Source organism: Balaenoptera musculus, chromosome 10 (genome assembly GCF_009873245.2).
Source record: "Balaenoptera musculus isolate JJ_BM4_2016_0621 chromosome 10, mBalMus1.pri.v3, whole genome shotgun sequence".
NCBI lineage: Eukaryota > Metazoa > Chordata > Mammalia > Artiodactyla > Balaenopteridae > Balaenoptera > Balaenoptera musculus.
This window is the reverse complement of record NC_045794.1, coordinates 27,737,162-27,759,413: the sequence shown is the minus strand read 5'-3', so window position 1 is coordinate 27,759,413 and position 22,252 is coordinate 27,737,162. Positions and strand designations below refer to the sequence as shown.

The window sequence follows — 22,252 nt, the reverse complement described above, 5'->3', positions numbered from 1 at the left end:
GAAAAGCAGACCATTAAACATAGTTCCAGAAAATACCCAGTCCATTCACCTGTGTTCATAACTGAGACAGCACTGAGCATTGATGGCCATGTGCCTTAGATGGCAAAGAACCTGAACTGGACTGAATAGCTTCTAAAAGATAAATTCTATAATTTTAGTATAAAATTATGGCAGTAATTTCTTGCCGGTAAGAATACCTTAATGTAAACTTTATTAGTTCAGGTATAATGGTCATTATTTATTAAATGATACAAAAAAACCCAAAATAATAAATAAGGAAAGGGGATGGGTTGATAAAATTTACCCATTTAGCAAATTCTCTAAGGATAGTGTAAAGTATAAAGTATAAAGTACAGTATAAATAACTCCTGGGGGTGTAATGTACAGCATGGTGACTACAGTTAACAATATTGTATTGTATATTTGAAAGTTGCTAAAAGAGTGAATCTTAAAAGGTCTCATCACAAGAAGGAAAAAAAATTTGTGACTATGTGTGATGATGGATGTTATCTAAACTTATTGTGATAATTATTTTACAGTATATCAACTCATTATGTTGTATACACATGTAAAATTAAACATTCATTGTACAAGTTAAAAATCATTGAAATAAACAGTTTTCAAGTTTCTAAAACACTTTAAAGGCACTTAATTTGATGTCCAATGGAAAAAAAATAAAAATGTGTTCTCTGTCTCACACCTTACACACAAATCAGTTCCAACAGCAATGAGATTTAAATGTGGAAGGTAAAACAATAAAGCTTCTAAATGATAACATAGAATATCTTCGTGACCTGGAATAGGGAAAGATTTCTTAACAGTAGACATAGAAAGCACATAAAGTCAATATTTTATAAATTGACTACCTTAAAATTAATAACTTAAGCTATCAAAAGACAGTAAAAAGGCAAAGCACAGAGGAGGAAAAGATTTTTGTAACATATATAAGTAACAAAGGTTGGTATCTAGGAAATAAAAAAAACTCATCGATTTAACAATAAAAAGACAACCCAATAGAAAAATGGACAAGAGATTTGAACAGGCACTTCACAAAACATGATGTATAAATGGCCATTAAACATTTGAAAAGGTGCTCAACCTCATTAGTAATGAGGGCAATATGAACTAGAAGTGCTGTTTGTAAATAATTGACTGACAGTCATTCTCACAAATTCTCTAAAGCTGGAATATGAAATCTCTATTTGGTAAATCTGATTGTTTATTTTCCTTAATGAGCAAATTCTAAAGATCATTCCACATCAGCCTCTCCCATTTCCCTCAATGAATCAGAATTCTGTGATCATTTTTATATACTAGGCCTTGAGATGACAAAGAAAACGCTATGAGAGAGATAGAGCTGGACGGCATTGACTCAGAAGAGCAGAGCTTTTGCATATGAGGAAAGATGTAATTACTTAGATGGGCCATTGGGAAGAGAGAGGGATGCTAAGTCTACCTCCATGTCCAAGGAGTTGTACAGAATGGCTGCAGGTGAAGGATTCTTCCCAGAGGAAAGAAAAGAGTCTAATGGAATGTTCTGCAAATTAGTGAAAGACAAAGTGTAACTTTGGAACAAACATTGCAGAATAGTGGTTATTAAACTTCTTTGAGTCATGGACACTTTGAGTATCAAATAAAAGTTACGGACTGTTTCCCTGAAAAAGATTACTATAAACACAAAAATAATTTTAAGGACCTCCTATTCCCTCCCTGAAACCTATCCTGAATCCTATATTAAGAACCCCTTTTTTAGACGGTACAGTGCAGAATGTAAAGAGGGCACTGTGCAGGAGGTAGGGGAAGCAAGCAGAGTTTAGATAGATAAACAGAGAAGATAGACACCCTGAAGAATGGTCAAGAATACACGGATTTTTGTCATGGTAGCCTCATGTTAGGTTCAAATAAAAATATATAAAGTTGCAGACACAAGCTAAGGTCTTAGTATTGTTGGAGGTTTGCTGATGCTAGGAAGGGCCTAGTTGGTACTCAGACCCTGTGACAGTAGGTGACCAGCCTAATTCCAAATAAGATTTGCCTCTGGTGGACCTAGACCTGAACCACCAACTTGCACATGCAGCCTCTGATACAGAGAATAGAGTTACAGGTAATCTGACAAGCCATACATTCCTTTCTTTAAAAGCCCAATATCTCTTTCAGAATAAACTAGCTTTTTAGAAATGAATACGTTTATTAAAATATGTAAAATGCCAAAATTTGAACAAGACAAACAGAAAAGATGAATAAGCCAACAACCAGTAAATACATTGAAATAGTAATCAGACATCTCCCTTTAAAATTTTTCTCAGCTCAGTTGTCTTTATAGCTAAGTTCTACCAGACCCAAAAAGTTGAAATTATTCTTATATTACACAAATAGTTCAAGAAAATAGAAAAAGGGAAAAAAACTTACCCACTAAATTTTATGACATTAGTGTAACTTTGATTCTAAAACGCCCTTTTCTTTTCACAATGATGAACTGAAAATGTGAATAAAAAGAATATGATAAAAAAGGAAAGGGAAAGACAGACCCATTTTATTTATAACCAGATGCAGAAAACACAATAGCTAACCAAATCCAGTATTTTATTTAAAACTACTGAATAAACTGTCTTTATCCAGTAATTAAATTGAAAACCTAATAAGAATTAAAAGAAAGTATCTCTAGCTTTTAAAACATCTCACTCAATCTCTAGTAATCTACAGAAATTAAGAAATTTTAACCATGAAGTAAAATACAATAGTATTTATAGAACATGTCTCACAAAACAGATGCCAACATCAGTAGCTCAAACAGTTGTCCAGAAAGAAAATGGCCTTCAGCACACACGAAAGATGCTGCATGTTGGTGATCCAAGTGTGAAAAAGACTGCCGTCTCTCTGCTGAGGAATTTGTCTCGGAATTTTTCTCTGCAGAATGAAATTGGTAAGTCAGTGTAAGTCTCTAGATGTAAAGTGTATATATTGAAAATACAAATGCAATAAAACATTGTCCTTATCACATTCTTTTTACAATGATGAACTGAAAGTGTGAATAAAGAGCAAAATGTGATAAATAGATCTGGTTTTTGTGTACCCAGACATCAAGTGTAGGTTTTCGCACTGGTCTCAAATAGGATTTTTCTTAATATCCAGCTTTGTTTGTTTGTTTGTTTGTTTTTTAAGTTTTTTTCTTTTACACTTACATGGGACTAGGTAACCCACCAAAGGGCTCCCATCTTTTTTTTTTTTTTTTTTGTAATTAATTTATTTATTTTTTTATATTTATTTTTGGCTGTGTTGGGTCTTCGTTTCTGTGCGAGGGCTTTCTCTAGTTGCGGCAAGTGGGGGCCACTCTTCATCGCGGTGCACTGGCCTCTCACTATCGCGGCCTCTCTTGTTGCGGAGCACAGGCTCCAGACGCACAGGCTCAGTAGTTGTGGCTCACGGGCCTAGTTGCTCTGCGGAATGTGGGATCTTCCCAGACCAGGGCTCGAACCCGTGTCCCCTGCATTGGCAGGCAGATTCTCAACCACTGCGCCTCCAGGGAAGTCCTCCAGCTTTGTTTTTATTCTAATTACTACCAAAGAGAAATTTTAGACCATACTAATAATTAATGAGATAGGTAATATATTTGATATTTCTCAGCCCTCAGCTATGACATCCAGTGAAGTCTTTTTTTTTTTTTTTTTTTTTTAAATTTATTTATTTATTTATTTATGGCTGTGTTGGGTCTTTGTTTCTGTGCGTGGGCTTTCTCTCCAGTTGTGGCAAGCGGGGGCCACTCTTCATCGCGGTGCGCGGGCCTCTCACTGTCGCGGCCTCTCTTGTTACGCGGAGCACAGGCTCCAGAAGCGCAGGCTCAGTAATTGTGGCTCACGGGCTCAGTTGCTCCGCGGCATGCGGGATCTTCCCAGACCAGGGCCCGAACCCGTGTTCCCTGCATTGGCAGGCAGGTTCTCAACCACTGCGCCACCAGGGAAGCCCCCAGTGAAGTCTTTTTAACCCATGTCTTTCAGAATGTTCTCTGTGTGGCCTGCTTAAGCACCACTCTTCTGAAACATTAAACAAACACACACACACAGTGGTTGTTCACCTCAGAAGCTTGGCCATTGTTGTACTAGAAAAAAGTGGTTGGACAGATAATCACAAAAAGAAGGAATCATGAATATAACAGATTTGGCATAGGTTTTAGAATAAATACGATGAAACACATTTGCTCCTTTTTTTGTAAGTCCGTATTATTGACAAAGATAACTATGTTACACTTTCAAATAACATTTTTCATTCATTTTCTTTATACCTGAAAATGTAAATGTTTGTGAATTAAGTCATAAACTATAAAATTAGATAATAGGAAGATAATGCTAAAATTAATCATGCTTTCTAATGCTCCATAAATTAGTCATTTCTGACAATTTAAAACTCAGTTTTCCAAAAATTCCACTAATTTTTTTTTTTGTTTTTTTAATGGATTAGATTATTTTGAAATCTACACACACACACTCACACAGTGCCAGAAGTCTGTGGTTATGTTTTAACAATGTCATTTTCAAAGACAGCCAATAGCACAACATTGAACAGGAGGTTTCATACAATGCTTTTGTGCCCATTATGAACGTAGAGAGCCTGGAAATTTTTCAGTGAATCTGAAAGAAACCTTGCCAAAGGCACTGTCTCAAAATTATGAAAGTGTTCTTCTCATTGTCTTTCATGGACTTTTGTGCTGCACTTCAATCATGTGTATTATCCTTTGACTTTTTTCTTCTCAAATGAAATGTTAAGTCCATCTTTAGAGCATAGCTGATGAGAAGAACTGCGCTCTGGGGGACTTCCCTGGTTGTCCAGTGGCTAAGGCTCCATGCTCCCAGTGCAGGGGGCCCGGGTTCGGTTCCTGGTCAGGGAACTGGATCCCACATGCTGCAACTAAGACCCAGCGCAACCAAATAAATAAATAAATATTTAAAAAAAAAAAAAAAAGAACTGCGCTCTGCACACTGTGCCTGTGCCTTCAGGGCAGAAATGCTGTTGTCTCAAGTTCCACAGTCCTCCAGCTGTTGGAACAATACAGCTGTAGCCCCACAATTTATATAAGGTGATTTCACTGACCAACCTCCCCTCGTTTTAAGGACAATCGTGAGGAGAGGCTTCAGCAAGATAAATGCAATTTTTGAATTCCAAATTGGCTTTATGTCAAATATGTAATTTGAGTAGAAGTACTTGTGTTGATTCAGGGTATTAATAGCCAGGAATAAATGAAAATCAGTTTGAAATACAAGCTTTGTGTTTTTCATGAGAGATTTCTAGGCCAAGTAAAACTTTCCATGGGCTGACCTGGAATGAAGTCATCACATTTCACTTAGATTTACAGAAATAAACTTGAAACATATTTTCTTAAAAACTTGAAGATAGGCAACTTAGCATGGTGACAGAATAACAGGTCTCATGCAGAAGACATTGGTCTGCATCCTATAATGTTACTTTGCCACATGTCACCTTGGATAGTCATTTAGCTGCCCTAAATCGAATGAAATTAGTAATCACTACAGAACAGTGTTTTTCCAGGGATCAGATAACATAATGTATGTGCAAGCACCAGCATTAACTAAAATCTCCTTCAATAATATGACATTGAGCTGTAACCCTCCAATATCATGATAGGGCCTTTGATTTTATATTTCACTATTAAAGATCTAACTTTGTCTCAAAGTGAATGTATTTACTCAGGCCCACAGGGTGTGTGTGTGTGTGTGTGTGTGTGTGTGTGTGTGAGTAGAGAGACGGAATGACCCCTCTTTTACTGTACTGTAGTGTTTAACTTTGTCAATGTAAACAGTTATACTGCTTTTCTAAGAAAAACAAACATGATATAAAATGTTAAAGACTCTAACTTCTCTTAATTCTCACTCCTCCTCAGACATAAGCCAAAGTTTCAACCTTAAAATTGATCTGTAGAATTGGACGTTCTTGTTGGTCATACTGAGGGAGGAGAGGTGGAACTCTCTCAGCAGGGATCAGTCTCAGTGTGGGCAGCCTGGTCTCAGCCAGCCATTGATGCATCCTGCAGAGAGATCAGTTGTACATTTTCTGTTGTGATTGTCTCACACTTGTTTTCATGCTGTCGACCTAAATTCAGCAAAAGGAAAATTCAGGTTCTCAAGGCCTTTCATTCTGTGGTTTAACTTACTAAAGGAGGAAGCCTTCCGGTAGTTACTCACATCTGTGGAGAGCTTACTGTGTGCAGGGAACTGTGATACAGTTAACACATGGTAACTCATTTAATCCCTCAAAACAGTCCTGTGAAGTAAATACTATTATTATTCCATTTTACAAATTGGGAAAATGCAGCATAAAGAGGTTAAGTAACTTACCCAGACCACACAGCCATGAAGTGGCAGAGACAAGACTAAAACTAAAAAAGTGTAGCTTCAGAGACTGAGCTCTGAGCTCCTAACACTATGCCAAGATGCTTAGACAACAGTAAAAAAGGAAGTGTTCAGGCCTTTGAGCAGAAGGTATGTCTTTCCTGTCAATCAGGTCCAGGTGTTATCAAAGGAAGACATATGGTTCCGTTCCTTTTATTGAGTACCTCTCTATTTTAGGCATAGTGATCGATGCTGGAAATCCAGAAATGAATACAATCATTGTCCTCAAGCAACTCATGGCTCCATTTGGAATTCAGACAGGCACATAACTAATTACAGTCCGGTATCAGAGAGAGAAGTGCAGTTCAAGGTGTCACATAAACTCAGATGAAGAAAATAAAATTAGGCAGAAGTATTTGTACAAAGCAATAGAAGCATGCTCTCTATCTTTCAAGGAGAGTCCAAAGTAGTTACAGGAAAAAAAAACATACATGGAAAGAATTTTTGCAAAATACCAAGTATAAATTCATATTGCCCGAAATATATACCGTAGGACAAGGTATAATGACATCATCAAATATTAATACCTCTCTTGTTACTACAGAAAAAGCTAAACAAAAACCCTATAACCAAGATTTTATATATGTACTGAAAAAATAAATTTTAAATAGTTTCTTTATCTTTTTTTAATAATGGTTATTTACGTATTAAAGAAACTTTGGGCAGTACAGATAATTTTTTTTTAATATTTTTAAGTCACCATTAATACTATTGTAGAAAAACAAGGGCTGTTACTGTTTTAGTGTATTTCTTCTCAGGTTTCTTGTATATGTGTTTGTCCTTTAAGTATACTGGTTATTTTCACATAGAATGTTAACAAATATTTTTTTGTTATTATACATGCTTCATAGATATGTTTTGGGATGCATAATATTCTTTGCAGATGTGCTTTAGTTAATCATATTCATATTATTGGGATGTTTAGGCTGTGTAAAATTTTTCATGATATATATAATACTGTAATAAAGATCTCTGCTTTTTCCATTTTTAAAGTGATGTGTTCAAGATGAATTCTCAAAAGTGGAAATACTGAATCAAAAAATGTGAAAATTTAAAAATTTTTTTGACATTTCTGTCAAATTACTTTCTGGAAAGATCTCCAGTGCACTGAGCACAAAGTATCATCTTTCTAAAAATCTTCTTTTTGTGTGTGTGTGGTAATTTGAGTATTAAAGTGGTTACATCCTTCCATATGTTTGTTAACCAAATGTTTCTTCTTAAATGTTACTGGGATCTTGAGGTTAAGAAACAATCTTTTTAATCAAGTGTTCTTTTTTTCTTTCATTTGTAGCCAGAGAAACTCTACCTGATTTGGTTTCCATAATTCCCAACACAGTCCCAAGTACTGATCTTCTCATTGAAACTACAGCCTCTGCCTGTTACACATTGAACAATATAATCCAAAATAGTTACCAGAATGCACGGGATCTTCTAAACACTGGGGGCCTGCAGAAAATTATGACCATAAGCGCAGGTGACACGTAAGTCCTTTAGCATCTGCCTGTCAGTGTCTCCCCTTTCCCCACCACCACTCCCATATGTAAATAATGCAGTTGTGAATGTCCAGGAATTGAGTACCATGGGCAACATGGCCAAAAAATAAGATTGTACAGCCGGACCAGATCATCTGGTCCAGTCCTTGGTGATAAGGCAAGTGAAAGCTGAATCCTCTAAGCCAAGTAGTTGCTCATTCTCTTCTAAAATATCCAGAAATAGTAAAACTCCATAGCTTATCTGGGTCGTGCATTCCAGCATTTTATTGACCTAATGAATTGTTTCCCAGAGCCACAGCTGTGATTTAAAAAGAGAAGAAAGTAGGCAAATTGGAGTCCTATGGACAAGGAATGCCCTTTTCCTCACTTAAATATGTGAAGCCGGTATCACCCGTAATAGCATGAGGAGGGGAAGTAGGAGGCAGCATAACAAGAAATTCTTGCTTTCTCAGTTTTCTTTATCACATCTCTTCCATCTCTTATTCTCTTTTGAAGTAGAAGGTTTAATGCATGTAAGTCATCCCACATCCTTGTGTCTGTGTCGTCAAATATTCCCCATTTAAAAAAAAAAAAAAGTGGAGAATGAAAAACATTGTGTAACCAAATTATTACTGTTAATTAACTCAGAGTGATGGGATCCCAAGGGGGTGTGAAGATTATTATTTTTTTCTCTTTATATGACTCTGAATTGTTTGACTTGTTAAATAAAGTTAGTTTTGTAAGTAACCAAAAAAGAAAACAAATGTTATTATAGGCCAGTTCTAATGAGTTGCAAAGCAAACGGACTTGACCTGTAGTAGACAAATGTGTGCTTGGCTGCACAGAGGCTAGCATAGGGATCTGTGGTATCCCGAATGAGCACAACCCTTCCCCCCACAGCCCCGCCCAATTTAGGCCCCTTGTGCTCTTCAGTTCCCCTCTGGCAAAGCTCACATGGAAGGAGGACTACATTCAGAGTCACATGATTAAAAGGAGCCCTAGTTAGAATGTCCATTTCCCAAAAGCAGGGAATATTTACCTGCTCCCAAGTAGCAGTTGCTCAGCCTTTGTGGAAAGTATGAACTATTGCTGCAAAGCAGAAACGACTATTCCAAGTAGTCATCCAAATTTCTAACCAAATCTCTATAAGACAGTATGACTTTAATTATTTGAGTATTCAGACATAAGAAGCACATGGGAATACACCATCACTTTTGGAAATTTCTTGTAGCTTAGCAAATTACAGGGTGTGCTATTCTGTTATTTTTCGTTGCACTGAGTGTCCCATTTGTGAGCCAGTCCTCACATGCCCTGTCTCCAAAAAGAAAAAAAAATATTCAACAAGGAACTCCTACCAGTTGGGTCTACTGTCCCTTCCTTGTTAGAGTGTTGTATAGCTAACCCATAATTTATGGGCTAGCCTGATAACCAATCACCATTTACATTTCATCTTTAAATAAATGAGTTCCAAGTGCCAAGCAACCAACTTATGAACAAACTTCATGACTATAACACCCTTGCAATTTAAGAACTTCCAATTTTAAATATTAGAGATCCACAGCTTTCATGGATTTATTAGTACTTCAGTTATTAGCAAGAGACTCTGAAAAGTCCCTGAGGTACTAAAAAAAAATCTGTAAGGTGCTAATTTAACTTACCCTCCCTACACTGCTGGTATGAAAGAGGTCTTTTAGCTATTAAATGAACCCAGCATGGGCTTCTTCATACAGCTTTGCATTCTCTGTTCTTGGTTGCATGCTTACAAACTCCTACGATAGGAAAAATAAAATCTTTGTTTCTTTGTTAAAAGAAAAAATGCAGCCATGTGCTAATTCAAGTGATGGAAGAGAGAGAGACCTAAGAAAGCACTGATCCTTAGCCAGAAACAAGAAGTTTGAGACAAATTTAAAAGCAGAACATCAAAACTAAGTACATATAATAATAATAAAATTTTTTTTAAAAGTAAGGGGACTTCCCTGGTAGTCCAGTGGTTAAGACTCCAAGCTTCCAATGCAGGGGGCACATGTTCGATCCCTGTTCGGGGAACTAAGATCCCACATGCTGCACAGCGTGGCCAAAAAAAAAAGTAAGTACAATGTCAAATTCAGTGCAGACTTGGATTTATAACAGTAACACACTTTCCATTTGCTATATACAAAGACATAAATTTTGAAACTGTATTAAAATAACAGTTGCTCCAGTAAGAATTTATTAATTTGAAAAAGGTACATAACCCCTGCATTCATGGAGTCACTAAGTCTAAGAGTTATACATATTTTTCAATCATACTTTCATGCATTTGTACTCTATAAATATGCGTTATAAATATACAAGTATTTTCTAAAAATATATAATATAAATGTACAAATATAAATTTTATTCTATAAATAAATTCAAGGAATTATAAAACTCTAAGAATATATGCCTTATAAATATCAGGAATTTGCTTTATAAACTATTTGTTAGCACTTTGCTAGTGGTTTAAAAAGATTTTTAAAAACACAAAAGCACCAACGTGGCCCCTGGCCTCCTAAAGCTCACCATCTAATCTCTTGTCATGGTGAGTGGCCTGACTTGATGGATGGCTCCTGAGTGACAGCAGTTAAAGAAGATTTACAGAACGTCCAAAGGCAGCATCCAGAAGCCTCATACTTTCTCACTGATCTCCGAAAAATGTCCTTTTCTTCTTTTCAGCTATGCTTCCAACAAAGCAAGTAAAGCTGCTTCTGTTCTCCTATATTCTCTGTGGACCCACACAGAGCTCCATAATGCCTACAAGAAGGTAAGAATGCTAAAAAGAGCCAGATAATAATGTCCTGCTTGACTTGACCCTGGTGAGAAGTCACTAAAAACTGCATTTTCTTGTGTGAAAATTGTTGTTAACCTTTCACATTTCTGTTTGCTTATTCCAAAGGCTCAGTTTAAGAAGACAGATTTTGTCAACAGCCGGACTGCCAAAGCCTACCACTCCCTGAAAGACTGAGGAACATGAAGAAGTGCTCTCAGAAAGATGAACCTCATTATTCTCAGTCACAAAAAGCCCCAAAGGAAAACACCTATTTTTCTACTTCCCAGCCCAAGAAACTTCAAAAAACCATGTCCTGTTTCTATCCTTTTCTATTTCCATGGTCCCCAGGATCCAGAAAACAAATAATCAAAATATAATTTTATTAGTTTTCCAGAGGACATTTGCAAGTTTGCCACGAGTAGATACTGGCAACAGGCTCGATTTTACCCTCTACAAACAGTGGTCTTTTTGATCAGGGCTGACAGTGTATGTCCTACTGGAATCAAAATGTGAGTTCATGTGGGATGGACATTAACAGAATAAATAAGGAAGGAAGCTGCTGTATTACTAGGATTTTAAAAGTTTGATTTACATTTATATTCCGTTTCTGGTTTCCATGTTTTGTCACTCACATGCACATTGCTTCACCACTGAGCCATGAGTGTATTGTTCTGCAGTGTTGAAACAGAATGGAAACAACAAGAAATATTTGTGGGGTTATCCAGGCAAAAATGTAATGACAAAATTACTTGTTTGTTTACTTTGTGCTTGTTTTTATCCTCTTGAATTTTTTCTCTGATTTTCAGTGAACTTAAGAAATTTAGATCACAGAACATGCATGACTATAAGGAAAAGAAATTGAAAGGAAGTGATCATAGCAAATTTAAAAATCTTTTCTACAGAGAAAGTCAACTATGGTTATGAAATTCAGTGTTCCCTCAAAATACTGAATAAGTAGGATTTTTACTCAAGGAAATATTATGGTGTTATTACACCATTAAATGTAAATCTCTTCTGACAGTAGCATTCAGTGTAATCTATTTCCTGGACTTCTTCAGCCACTGCAGTGGGCTGGTGGAAGAATGGACTCTACTGTTTGGCTACAAAAGAAACCTAGGCCTCTCAGACTACTGGACCAGTCAGGGCCCTGAAAACACAGCTTATTTTAATGAAGTACATCATCAACCAGCCCTACTTTGCCCAACATTTTAAAAATAGAACCACTAAACTCATGTGACCTTCCTTAGGCCATTATTTTAAGTCAAGGAAAAGCTAGAAAAAAAATGAAGTTATGTTGAGGAAAAATGTGTCTAGGCCATCCAGAAATGATATGAGAAATACTAATGTTTTAAAGTTGACAACATCATCTATTGAAGTGAGTCTGTATTAAGTGTTATTTTAACTGGGCTGTGATTAATACCATTCAGATAGAATTAGTCTTCTTAACTATAATTCTGTTATATTTTGCTTTTTTAAAAAAAATCTGACAATATCTGTTGTAAGAAAGTAAGAAGGAAAAAAATCCTTCAGCTCCTTTTGGCCAGAAAAGTGTAATAGGAAATAAATTGCCACTTTCAATTTGAATGTGTACTTAAGTGTTTATTATATTTGTTTTGTTTTGTTTTTTTGGCCACACAGCTTGTGGGATCTTAGCTCCCCAACCAGGGATCGAACCCGAGCCTACGGCAGTGAAAGCACCAAGTCTTAACTACTGGACCACCAGGGAATTCCCAAAGTCTTTATTGTATTTGGAACTTAAAATTTTTTTCAATTTCAAAAGCTCAATGAAGAAGACTTAGGTTACTAACCTAGTTCAAAATGAAATTATTTAGATACCAATTTTTAAAATACTGAAGAGAGAAATTATATCCCTTTTATCAGAATTCTGATGATAAGCATTTGGAGTATATTTATTCCTCCAGAGAATTAATGTATATTCAAGAAGTTTCTGTGTTTTTAAGACATTAGTAGAGCCTTCAATAATATTAAACACAAAATGAGGCAAAAATAACATTGCCTGCCTTGGTATCTGTGTATATCTGACTTATTTGTGTATCTTGGTGTATGTGGTATGATTGACATGACATAAATTCAACTTTAATTACTAAGGGTTTAATACTTTGTAATTGCTGTATTTCTTCCCTAATTAGTCCTAAATTCTTTACCAAGAAACACTTCCTATAAGAAAGATGGGACTAGCTAGTGACTAAAACATGTAAAAATGGAGAGACATACAAATCTAGGTATTGCTAGATTTCAGTAAATTGAGTGGGTCTGTGACCATGAAAAGATAGACTATGCTTGATCCCCATGTCCTGCTTTGTCCCTTTGTTTACAAAAACCTCACTTCTTTACTTTCTATGAACACTTCTGAGGGAGGTCCTTATGCAGTTGAATATCACTTTTCATCACAGGTCTATACACAAAGCTTTTTTTCTTTTCTATGTGTCCCAGACTGTACCCATGTCATCAAAGGAACAAAGGCACTGAGCTGGGACTCTGCATGCATTTGTGTTAAGAGATCTAAAGGCCTTGCTGCCTTCTCAAGAATTCTTAATGATCTTCTGGAATATGGGAGGTTGCTGCCCTGGATTTCTATCAAATGAAAAATATTTTATACCAGATGGAAAAAAACCAAAGGGTTATCTGATAAGATAAAGAGGGGATTAACATGTCAAATGGGAAAATAAGCAGCATGAGTAGATAAACCACTTTAAAACCAATTTTATCACCCTATGAAGAAGCAATTCCTTAGAAGAAAGAAGGAAATGCTGGGGGAGAAATATATATATACACACACATATATATATGTTTAAATATATAAATAATATGTAAATATATTTTTAATATATATTGGAACATATATGTATATATATATATGTAATTTATATACTATAGTTACAAATGAAATTTCTTCTAAATAAAATATATAATGAAGGCACTGCATTGGAATGAGGAGGACTTCAGTATGTGTGTACTTTGAACAAAATTGCAGAAGCCTTGAATCACAGAATCTGAGGATTAGGAGGGAATTTAGAGGGCATCTGGTCAAGTCCTCTTTAGAGTATCTTCTTGTATCATAAAAGACTCAGTTCTTATTAAAGTAACAGAGAAGAAAAACATGCAATCATTCATTCAACTAATGCCTAACATGACCCTGTAACTGGCCTATCTTCAGATTCAGTAACTTTTGCATTTTAAAGTATTCCTTGTGGAAGTGAAAATAGATTAAAAAGGAAACAAACTCTTCAAAACTCGGCTTTAGATTTAATGTTTTATTTATAGTGGAAATGACAGTTTCATCTCTTATGAAATAAACTTCAACCCTTTAAGAACTGTAACTAAAAGGAAAACTCTCTTTTTATGATCTATTCGGAAAGAGAGACCAAAATGCCACACACTGGCATAGAAGTTGTTTAAAATATGTTAAGGGAAAGCATTTTGAAAGTCATAGGGAGACACAAAGAACTCAGCAATATCCAGCCTGGAAGAAGGGTGTTGTGTTATCTGTCTTTAAATATCTGAGAGACCACAGTGTAGAAGATGACACAGTCTTCCTCTAACAGAGTAGAGGACAGACCAGGGTTAGTAAGCAGAAGCTTGTGTGACTGGCTTTGACTGAACAAGAGTGGACATATGTTGAGCACTTCTCACAGCCTCCTCATGAAGTATGTACTTCTTTTTCTTTCTTTCTTTCTTTTTTTTAATACATTTTACGCATGAAAATAACCTGAAGCAGAGAAAGGTTAGGTCACATTCCAAAGCTGCATAGCTAGAAAGTGCAGAGGGGCCATGTAAGCCCAGGTGGGTTGGCTTCTCTCTGGGTTCCCTGGGAGCCAAGAATGCAAGACTCAGGTCTCCGTGCTGGGGAAACATGGGGCTCTCTTTGGCTTGTCTCTTGGCAAGTTAAGAGGATAGTCTGACATAATGGTTAAGAGGATTGATTCTAGGACCAGCCAGCCTGAACTCAAATTGTGACTGTTCTCCTTACTGGGAGGGTAAGGGTAAGGGTTAGGGTTAAGGTTAGGGTTAGTTGGGGGAAGTTTCTCACTCTCCCTGATCCTCAGTTTTCTTTATTTGTTATATGTGAATGATAGGAGTAGTTACCTCATGGGATTGTTTTAAGGATTGAATGTTTTCATAATTATAAAGCACTTAAAACAGTGCCTGACAGTATATACTGAATTTCTCTTCTCAGATAGGTTGGTTCAATTAAAAGCCCGACCTTCCCCCCAGCCATGCATTTTGTACACCCACACATACACATACTGATTCATCCCTCAGAAGGCCAGGTAGAAATGAGGAAAATAAATATGACCCAGACAAGTGTTCCTGAAAGTCTGTTCTTCAGAACACAAGTTCTTTGGGAGTATTTATAAGTGTTATGTGAAAAGAAATATCCCATACTTTAAGTCTGAAAAGGGCTGAGTTATACAAATATTGAAAGAATCTGGATTACAAGACTTCTCAGAGCCCCTAATATGCAGCGTACATTGTGAAATCTCCAAGAAGGGCTAGAGTATGCTGCATGTCACAAACCTTTGGTTGAATCAATAAACCCCTTTTTTCCTAGATGATTGTTGAAGCTGTGCTTCTGCTGTAAACACTGTGACCAGCAGTGATCTGAGCCATAGTCAAGAGGAAAAAAGGCATTTATCTTGTTCACAGTCCAGCCCAGTTCATCTTGCTAAAGCCTGGACTACTAGTAAACCATACCTGGGCTTAGTCATGGCTTAGTAAAATCTGAAAATCAGCGATTTCAATAGATTTAGGACTAGTTCCTGAACATTTTGTCTCATTCCCACCTGGAGTGCTGCATCTGTGGATGGGAAGGTAACTCAGGCGGTACGTATTAGCCCAGAGAAGCAGGTTGAGACAGTGACAGACATTCTTACATCTGGCTGATCAGACCTCCTCATAAATCCCACTTCAAGAAGAAGTCAAATCTCTCAGAAGCCTGAATTTTGCTTGTAAGCTGCTAACACACATCTGGCAAGGAATAAAAATCAAGTCCAAATTGTTGCAGATTTTCTTAGAACCATTGCAGTATGTTCTTCCCAGTAACAGTGTTTTGGGTGTTTTCTTGTTTTGGAAAGGAAGTTAGGGGTATCCATTTTCAATTAGGATATCTTTCAACATACATGTATTGAGCACTTGTTCCTGGAGCTGAGGACCAGTGAGATGTACCTTCCTGAGGAAGCACTCACAGCTCTCCGTGAAACTGACTTCACTGTGACAGTTTCACAGTTTACAGTGCTCTTTGCTTCACCTGGGAAATGAAAAGTCATCAACTGTGTGCTGAGGGTTAAGGCGCTCTAGACCTACACAGGTCTTCTGGAATAGATCGCTCTCATAAAACAAGAAGTGGTTAGAGTGAGAAGCAGAGAATTATTAAGAAAATACCCTTATTTTTAGCCAGAAGAGGTTAAGTCAGAATTGACACTCCTGTAATAAGAGTGCATGAAAATTCTAATATTTTGAAAATTGACAAAATTTATTTTCCTCAGGAACTTGTTTCTTTTACTCCTTGCTCTAACTGGAGATTTTTGCAGTCCTAAATTTAAAAGACATAAGTAATCTATTTTAGTGGTACTGTCAAAACAGCTTTTTTTAAAAGAATTAGGTGTGAACATATTAAATAGCATACGAACATACTCCAACTTTTGGTGGCTCATTTCTAAAATGACCCAATTCTTCATCTCATGTTGTGTTTCTCCTGTTTTAGTTTATCACTTAAGATGCTTCATTTGCAGTTGAGTAAGAAGAAAGTCCAACTCAAAATGGTTTAGGCAATAAATGATTTTTGCCTAAGGAACAGGAACATCAGGTTTAGGCTCAGGTTTGGTTATTTCAGCAGTTCATTGAGGTCATCAAGAAATCAGATACTGGGACTTCCCTGGTGGTCCTGTGGGTAAGACTCTGCTCTCCCAATGAGGGGGGCCTGGGTTTGATCCCCGGTCAGGGGACTAGACCCCGCATGCCTAAACTAAAACTAAAGATCCCGCATGCTTCAACTAGGACCGGGCGCAGCCAAAATAAATAAATGAATATTTTTTTAAAAAAGAGAGAACTCAGATTCCTTTAATCTTTCTGCTGTCATCCTCACCATATTAGGTTTTGTCTCCAGGTTGATTTCTTCATGCTGACAAAATGGTTGCAGCAACTCCAAACATCTCATCTTCACAGAGCCATGTCCAAAGGCCAGAAAAGTAAACATTCCTTTCTTGCATTCTTTTTCTTTAAAACAAAGAAAAATTTCCCAGAAGCTTCCATCAGACATCCCTCATTTCATATTGCCAGAATTACATCACACATCCATTCCTAAATCAATTCCTGGTGAGAAAAATGAAACTACTATTCCTTTCTCTTTTTTTATAAATTTATTATTTTTAAAAATATTTATTTATTTATTTATTTGGCTGTGCCAGGTCTTAGTTGCAGCACACATGATCTTTTTTGTGGCGTGCAAGATCTTTAGTTCTGGCATGCAGGATCTTTTAGTTGTGGCATGTGGGATCTAGTTCCCTGACCAGGGATGGAACCCGGGCCCCCTGCATTGGGAGAGCGGAGTCTTAACTGCTGGATCACCAGGGAAGTTCCTACTATTCCTTTCTTAAACCAATCATATTTCACCGAAGGCAGGGGCTACCTTCCCTGAGACTCATGAATGGTGAATACTTGAACAAAGTCAGTGTATAATTGAGCAAGGAAAAAGGGGGCTGCAGAATAGTCAACCAACATTGCCTGCCCTATGTAGAGACACTCAAAGAAAAAAGAATTAAACATTTTTTAGCAAACTGATTTCATTTAACTTATAAGACAACTCTTTCAAATGCTGCAGATAAAAGAGCAAGTTTATCTACTATGGCTGTTGCATTGCATTTAGGACAAAGTCCTTGAAAGTTTATGGTTAAAGAATGATAGGAGAGCTAGGAACTGCAGTTAAGCGAATAATCATGATTTCAAGGAGAACAATAAAAGAAGATGATGCTCAATTGAACTGTAGAGGTAGAATAAAATCATTTCAGAAACTACTGTGCCTCTTTTTCATTCTCTCCTTTTTTTTTTTCATTCTCTCCTTTTCTTGACATCTACTATTCCTCACCTTTAACTGCTAATTATGGAACAGAAGTTGTACCTTCATTGACCAAATTACCTTGGAAGAAAGTTGGCTTGAGCTTGAGGTGTTTGGATAATCTCCAGTTACTTCAATGAGACATTAGTTTAGCTGAGTAGAAAGAATTGGGTTTGGATTCTGACTTTACTTCTCAATGGCTGTGTGACTCTGGGGAGTTACTTTAACTTCCTGAGTGTCAATTTTATCTCATTGTCAATTATTGATTATAGGATTGTTGAGGGAATAAACTGAGATGATGTTTTCAAAATGCCTGGCTCCTAGTGATTACTTCCTTTTTGTAGATCTGGCTGCTGCCCAGAGGTCCCCAGGCTTCAGTTTCTGCCTTCAGTTTTATTTCTCTGCTTTTCAGTGTCCCAGGGATCATCTTAAAGCAGAAAGCAAACTCCATAGTGGTAAAACAGGAAATGATAGAGGAGGGAAAACCTGTGTGTTGAATTTTCTTGCCCCCTCCAGCCCTTCCTCATGCCACCAGGTTTCGCTTACTGTTCTTCTGCTGACCTGAGATCCACAACCCCACAGTCCCTTATCCTGCCCATTTTTACACCAAAATCCATCCTCCTGAAGAATTCAAATCAGGGGAAACTTCGAGGGGGACAAAGTGAAACAACTCCCCTTCTTGCTGCTTAGGGGTGCAGCAGGAGACAATGTGTTCTCGCTAACCTAGGTGGAAATATTGAGTATGTTTTTCTATTAAAATAATAATAACAAATTATTTTAATAGAAAACAATAATGTGTCATGTCAGCCAAACAGTAAAACTTAATTTCCTTTTCTGAAAAAAGTGATTTTGGGGGAGAGTATTCAGATAACCTTCAAGAGTAAATGTTTGTATGAAAGTTGGGTATGGCACAGACTTGACTTTTAACAGGACACATGGTGCCCAGCATAAAGACTACATTTCTCTGCCTCACTTGCAACTGAGCAAAGTCATATGACTAAGTGCTAGCCAGTGGGATATAAGTGCAGTGTAACCCAACAGCTTCTCAAAACCTTCCTTAAGAGACAGTGGGCATGTGCCCTTTGCTCTGTCTCCTTTATCCATTCTTCCTGGAATGCTGATGATACCCACCTGGACCATGGGATGAAGGCCACGCTCTGGTATGGCAGCACGGTGACCTGAGTGGAACCTGGCCACACTAGCTCTAGACCACTTATTTCAGACATTGCACACAAGAGAGAGAAATAAAATTTTATTGGGTTTATGCTATTATTATCTTAGTTTTTATAACTCACGATCAAACTTAATCCTAACTATTGCTTCTTGACACCATTATCTAGCACAAAATCAAATTTAAAAAAATTTTCAAACTAGAAGATATCAATACAATGCCTCTGTCCCAGATCAAAATGCAAACTACACAGTTAAACTGTTAGCAAGAATACAGAGAAAGGGAAGTTAATTCAGTGAGTTAATTTTGGACCTCAGATCCCTTTAACCTGTTGATAACGTTCTTTACAAAGCAGTCTTCAGCCGTGTTGTGGAATTAATTCTACTCAATGGAAAAATAAATAATGGTATCAGATTTCCTCAGAGAAGCATGCTTTGGAGCATATTGCCTGGGGGGGGGGGAAGTAGTAGCTGAAATACAGTACATAAAGCTATGTGACTATAAAATTGTATAAAATTGTGACTATAAAATATACAATTTTCTACGATATGTTTGCTGACAAATGTCAAGAGAAAATAGTTTCTATGCAATGAAAAGAGACATAAGTAGACACCTAACTTAGGTCATAAAGATTTTCAAAAGGTCAACTGGAAAACCATCTACAGTTGTCTAATACCATGTGTCTCACAGGGGCTCTGTTTGACAAAAGGCATCCATATCTGACCTACATATCATGGTATTTAGGAAACATTACCAAGTCGTGATAAATCGACCTATATAGATTTGTGGAATTTTTGCTTCATGGATCTTGTCTTTGGGCACTTAGCACCCACTCCCACCTCTTCTGAATTCCCTCCTGTGCCATAGGGGCTAGAAGGCAAAAACTACATTTTTCAGACTGTCTTACAGCTGGGGTTTTAGATGCAGCTTAGTTTCCTCAAGGATGACACAGTTGGGTATGAATGTGGAGGCCATTTTCCAGCTGCTGTTGTGTTTGGGAAGCGAGTCCCAACAGATATAAGTGTGCCAGTGTCCAGTTACCAACTTTGTGAGTTGTCAGCCGTGACAGCGACACATGTGACGGCAGGAATAGCAGCAGCTGGCCTCCTGATTTCTGCTCCTCCAGCTCTTTCACAAGTGTGTAAACACCCAAATTCCTGTGTTAAGTCCTCTCTACTCAAATATCTAGAGTGAATTCTGTTTTCTTCACTGAACCCCGATATGGTATTCCAGTCACTTATGTTTTCTAGGAATTAGGGAAATTAGTTTCCCAGAAGAGCCTAATTTTGTTTGTTAACTGAGTTGTTTAATGTTAAAAAGGGATCTTTGGCATATCATAAATATTTGTATTTCTTAAACATAAGCGTAATTTAAATATCTGGTCATTTTCAATATAAATCTAGTAATTTTTCTAAAAACCTTTTATTTGATCTTTGATTACTATTTTAATAACTGATAAGTTTAACAGAATAATTAATCCCAAATAACTAACACCGTCATTAATTATAAGCAGTTTAAACTACAATCACAAAATTTCAATGTATCTCAGGGCCTTCATAGATCTAACAGGGTAGACCTAGACATTTAGCAAACTAAAAGCTATTGATTTGTTCTGTCTTTAGCTACTGGAAATTGCATCGAAGGTCAAGGTTTCCTGTAGGAACTTCTTCTGCATCAGGAAAATCATTAGAGAAAGGCCATTTCCAGAAATGTTGTGCTTGGCAAATTAATCTTTTTTGAAAAGCTATTCACCACATTAGTACAATATGAAAACCCAAGCAATTAGCAGAATTCTTCATTCTTAGAGCTGTGGGCTTAAGTTCAACATTTCTTGATTCATTGCCCATGATTCATTATTTTGAATAGCTGTTTTCCAGGCTAAGACCCCATGTTTGGCAATCACAGCAATAAAACTCAGAAATGATGTTCAGTATTATTCATGAGGTACCCATACACAAAATTTGTTTCCATATACCACAGTTATTTACTGACACCTGGTTAACCTTTCAATCTCATTTTTCAAAATGAGACGTCGTTTTTAAAGACGGTATTCCTGAATATAGTCTTTCAACTGTACAGTCAGAAAATGCTGAATTTTATAATGTTAACTGTGCCCTGACAAAAATCAACCATCCTTTGTGGGCCAACAGAGTCTGATTAGGTGGTATAAGGAAGACATTTCTATCAAAATAAAAGGTCCCTACTTGAATAAGATATTTACAACTAGTTTGTCACAGTACTTGGAAGTCAACAATTAGAGATTAAGGCTTTGGTTAAATTAGAAGCTCTTAAAATACAAATTCTCATAGGAAAGGTAGAACCAATAAAAAAATTTTTTTAATTTAAAAAAATTTTTTAATTAAAAAGGAAAAAAACTTAAAAAGGATGTCTATATGTGGATAACTGAGTCACTTTGCTGTACACCAGAGATTGCCACAACATTGTAAGTCAACTATACTTCCATTAAAATTTAAAAAAAGAAAGGAAAGGTAGCACCAAAAGTCCAACCAACAACAGAAGACCATATAAAAAAAATCAGTGGCATTACATAATAAATCATCATACAATGAGATGATATACAGTAAAGAAGAATGAGCTACAGCTACAAGCATCCATAAAAATAAACCTAAATTAGATCATGTTAAGCAGAAAAAGGCAATATAAAATGGGGTGATTCCATTTATATAAAGTTCAAAAACAAAACTAAACTAAAAAATATATTGATTAGGAATAGATACTTATATGGCTTTAAAAAGCTATAAAAAAGAGAATGGACTTGAGGATACGGGGAGGGGGAAGGGTAAGCTGGGACAAAGTGAGAGAGTGGCACTGACATATATACACTACCAAATGTAAAACTGATAGCTAGTGGGAAGAAGCTGCATAGCACGGGGAGATCAGTTCAGTGCTTTGTGACCACCTAGAAGGGTGGGATAGGGAGGGTGGGAGGGAGGGAGATGCAAGAGGGAAGAGATATGGGGCTATATGTATATGTATAGCTGATTCACTTTGTTATAAAGCAGAAATTAACACACCATTGTAAAGCAATTATACTCCAATGAAAATGTTAAATAAATAGAGTAGTGAAAACCAAAAAAAAAAAAAGCTATGAAAAGAAAGCATGCAGAGAAGCGTTTAAGAACACATATAAGAAAGATGCTTGTAAGAGTGCTTCTTGCTTGCCATGTTGAGAACAATCAGTACTATATCAGTGAACGCATGAGATAGCCTTTCTGTAATGCATGTACAGAAGTGCTTAAGAACACATGTGGACTTCCCTGGTGGCACAGTGGTTAAGAATCTGCCTGCCAATGCAGGGGACATAGGTTCGATCCCTGGTCTGGG

The 22,252-nt window shown here is 36.8% G+C and overlaps 1 protein-coding gene across 2 annotated transcripts in view; it reads left to right on the top strand.

Annotated features, from left to right (window-relative positions):
* Positions 1-12,245, top strand: part of PKP2 (plakophilin 2) — an 84,724-nt gene extending 72,479 nt beyond the window's left edge. Inside the window, exons 10-13 of one of the 2 annotated variants that reach the window (XM_036865367.1) lie at positions 2,770-2,923; positions 7,693-7,882; positions 10,568-10,655; positions 10,788-12,245. In XM_036865367.1, the coding sequence (XP_036721262.1) occupies positions 2,770-2,923; positions 7,693-7,882; positions 10,568-10,655; positions 10,788-10,856 (501 nt within the window). In that variant the 3' untranslated portion in view covers positions 10,857-12,245. The remainder of the gene's footprint in view (positions 1-2,769; positions 2,924-7,692; positions 7,883-10,567; positions 10,656-10,787) is intronic. The other variant, XM_036865368.1, reaches the window with a different exon arrangement.
* Positions 12,246-22,252: the final 10,007 nt, after the last annotated feature.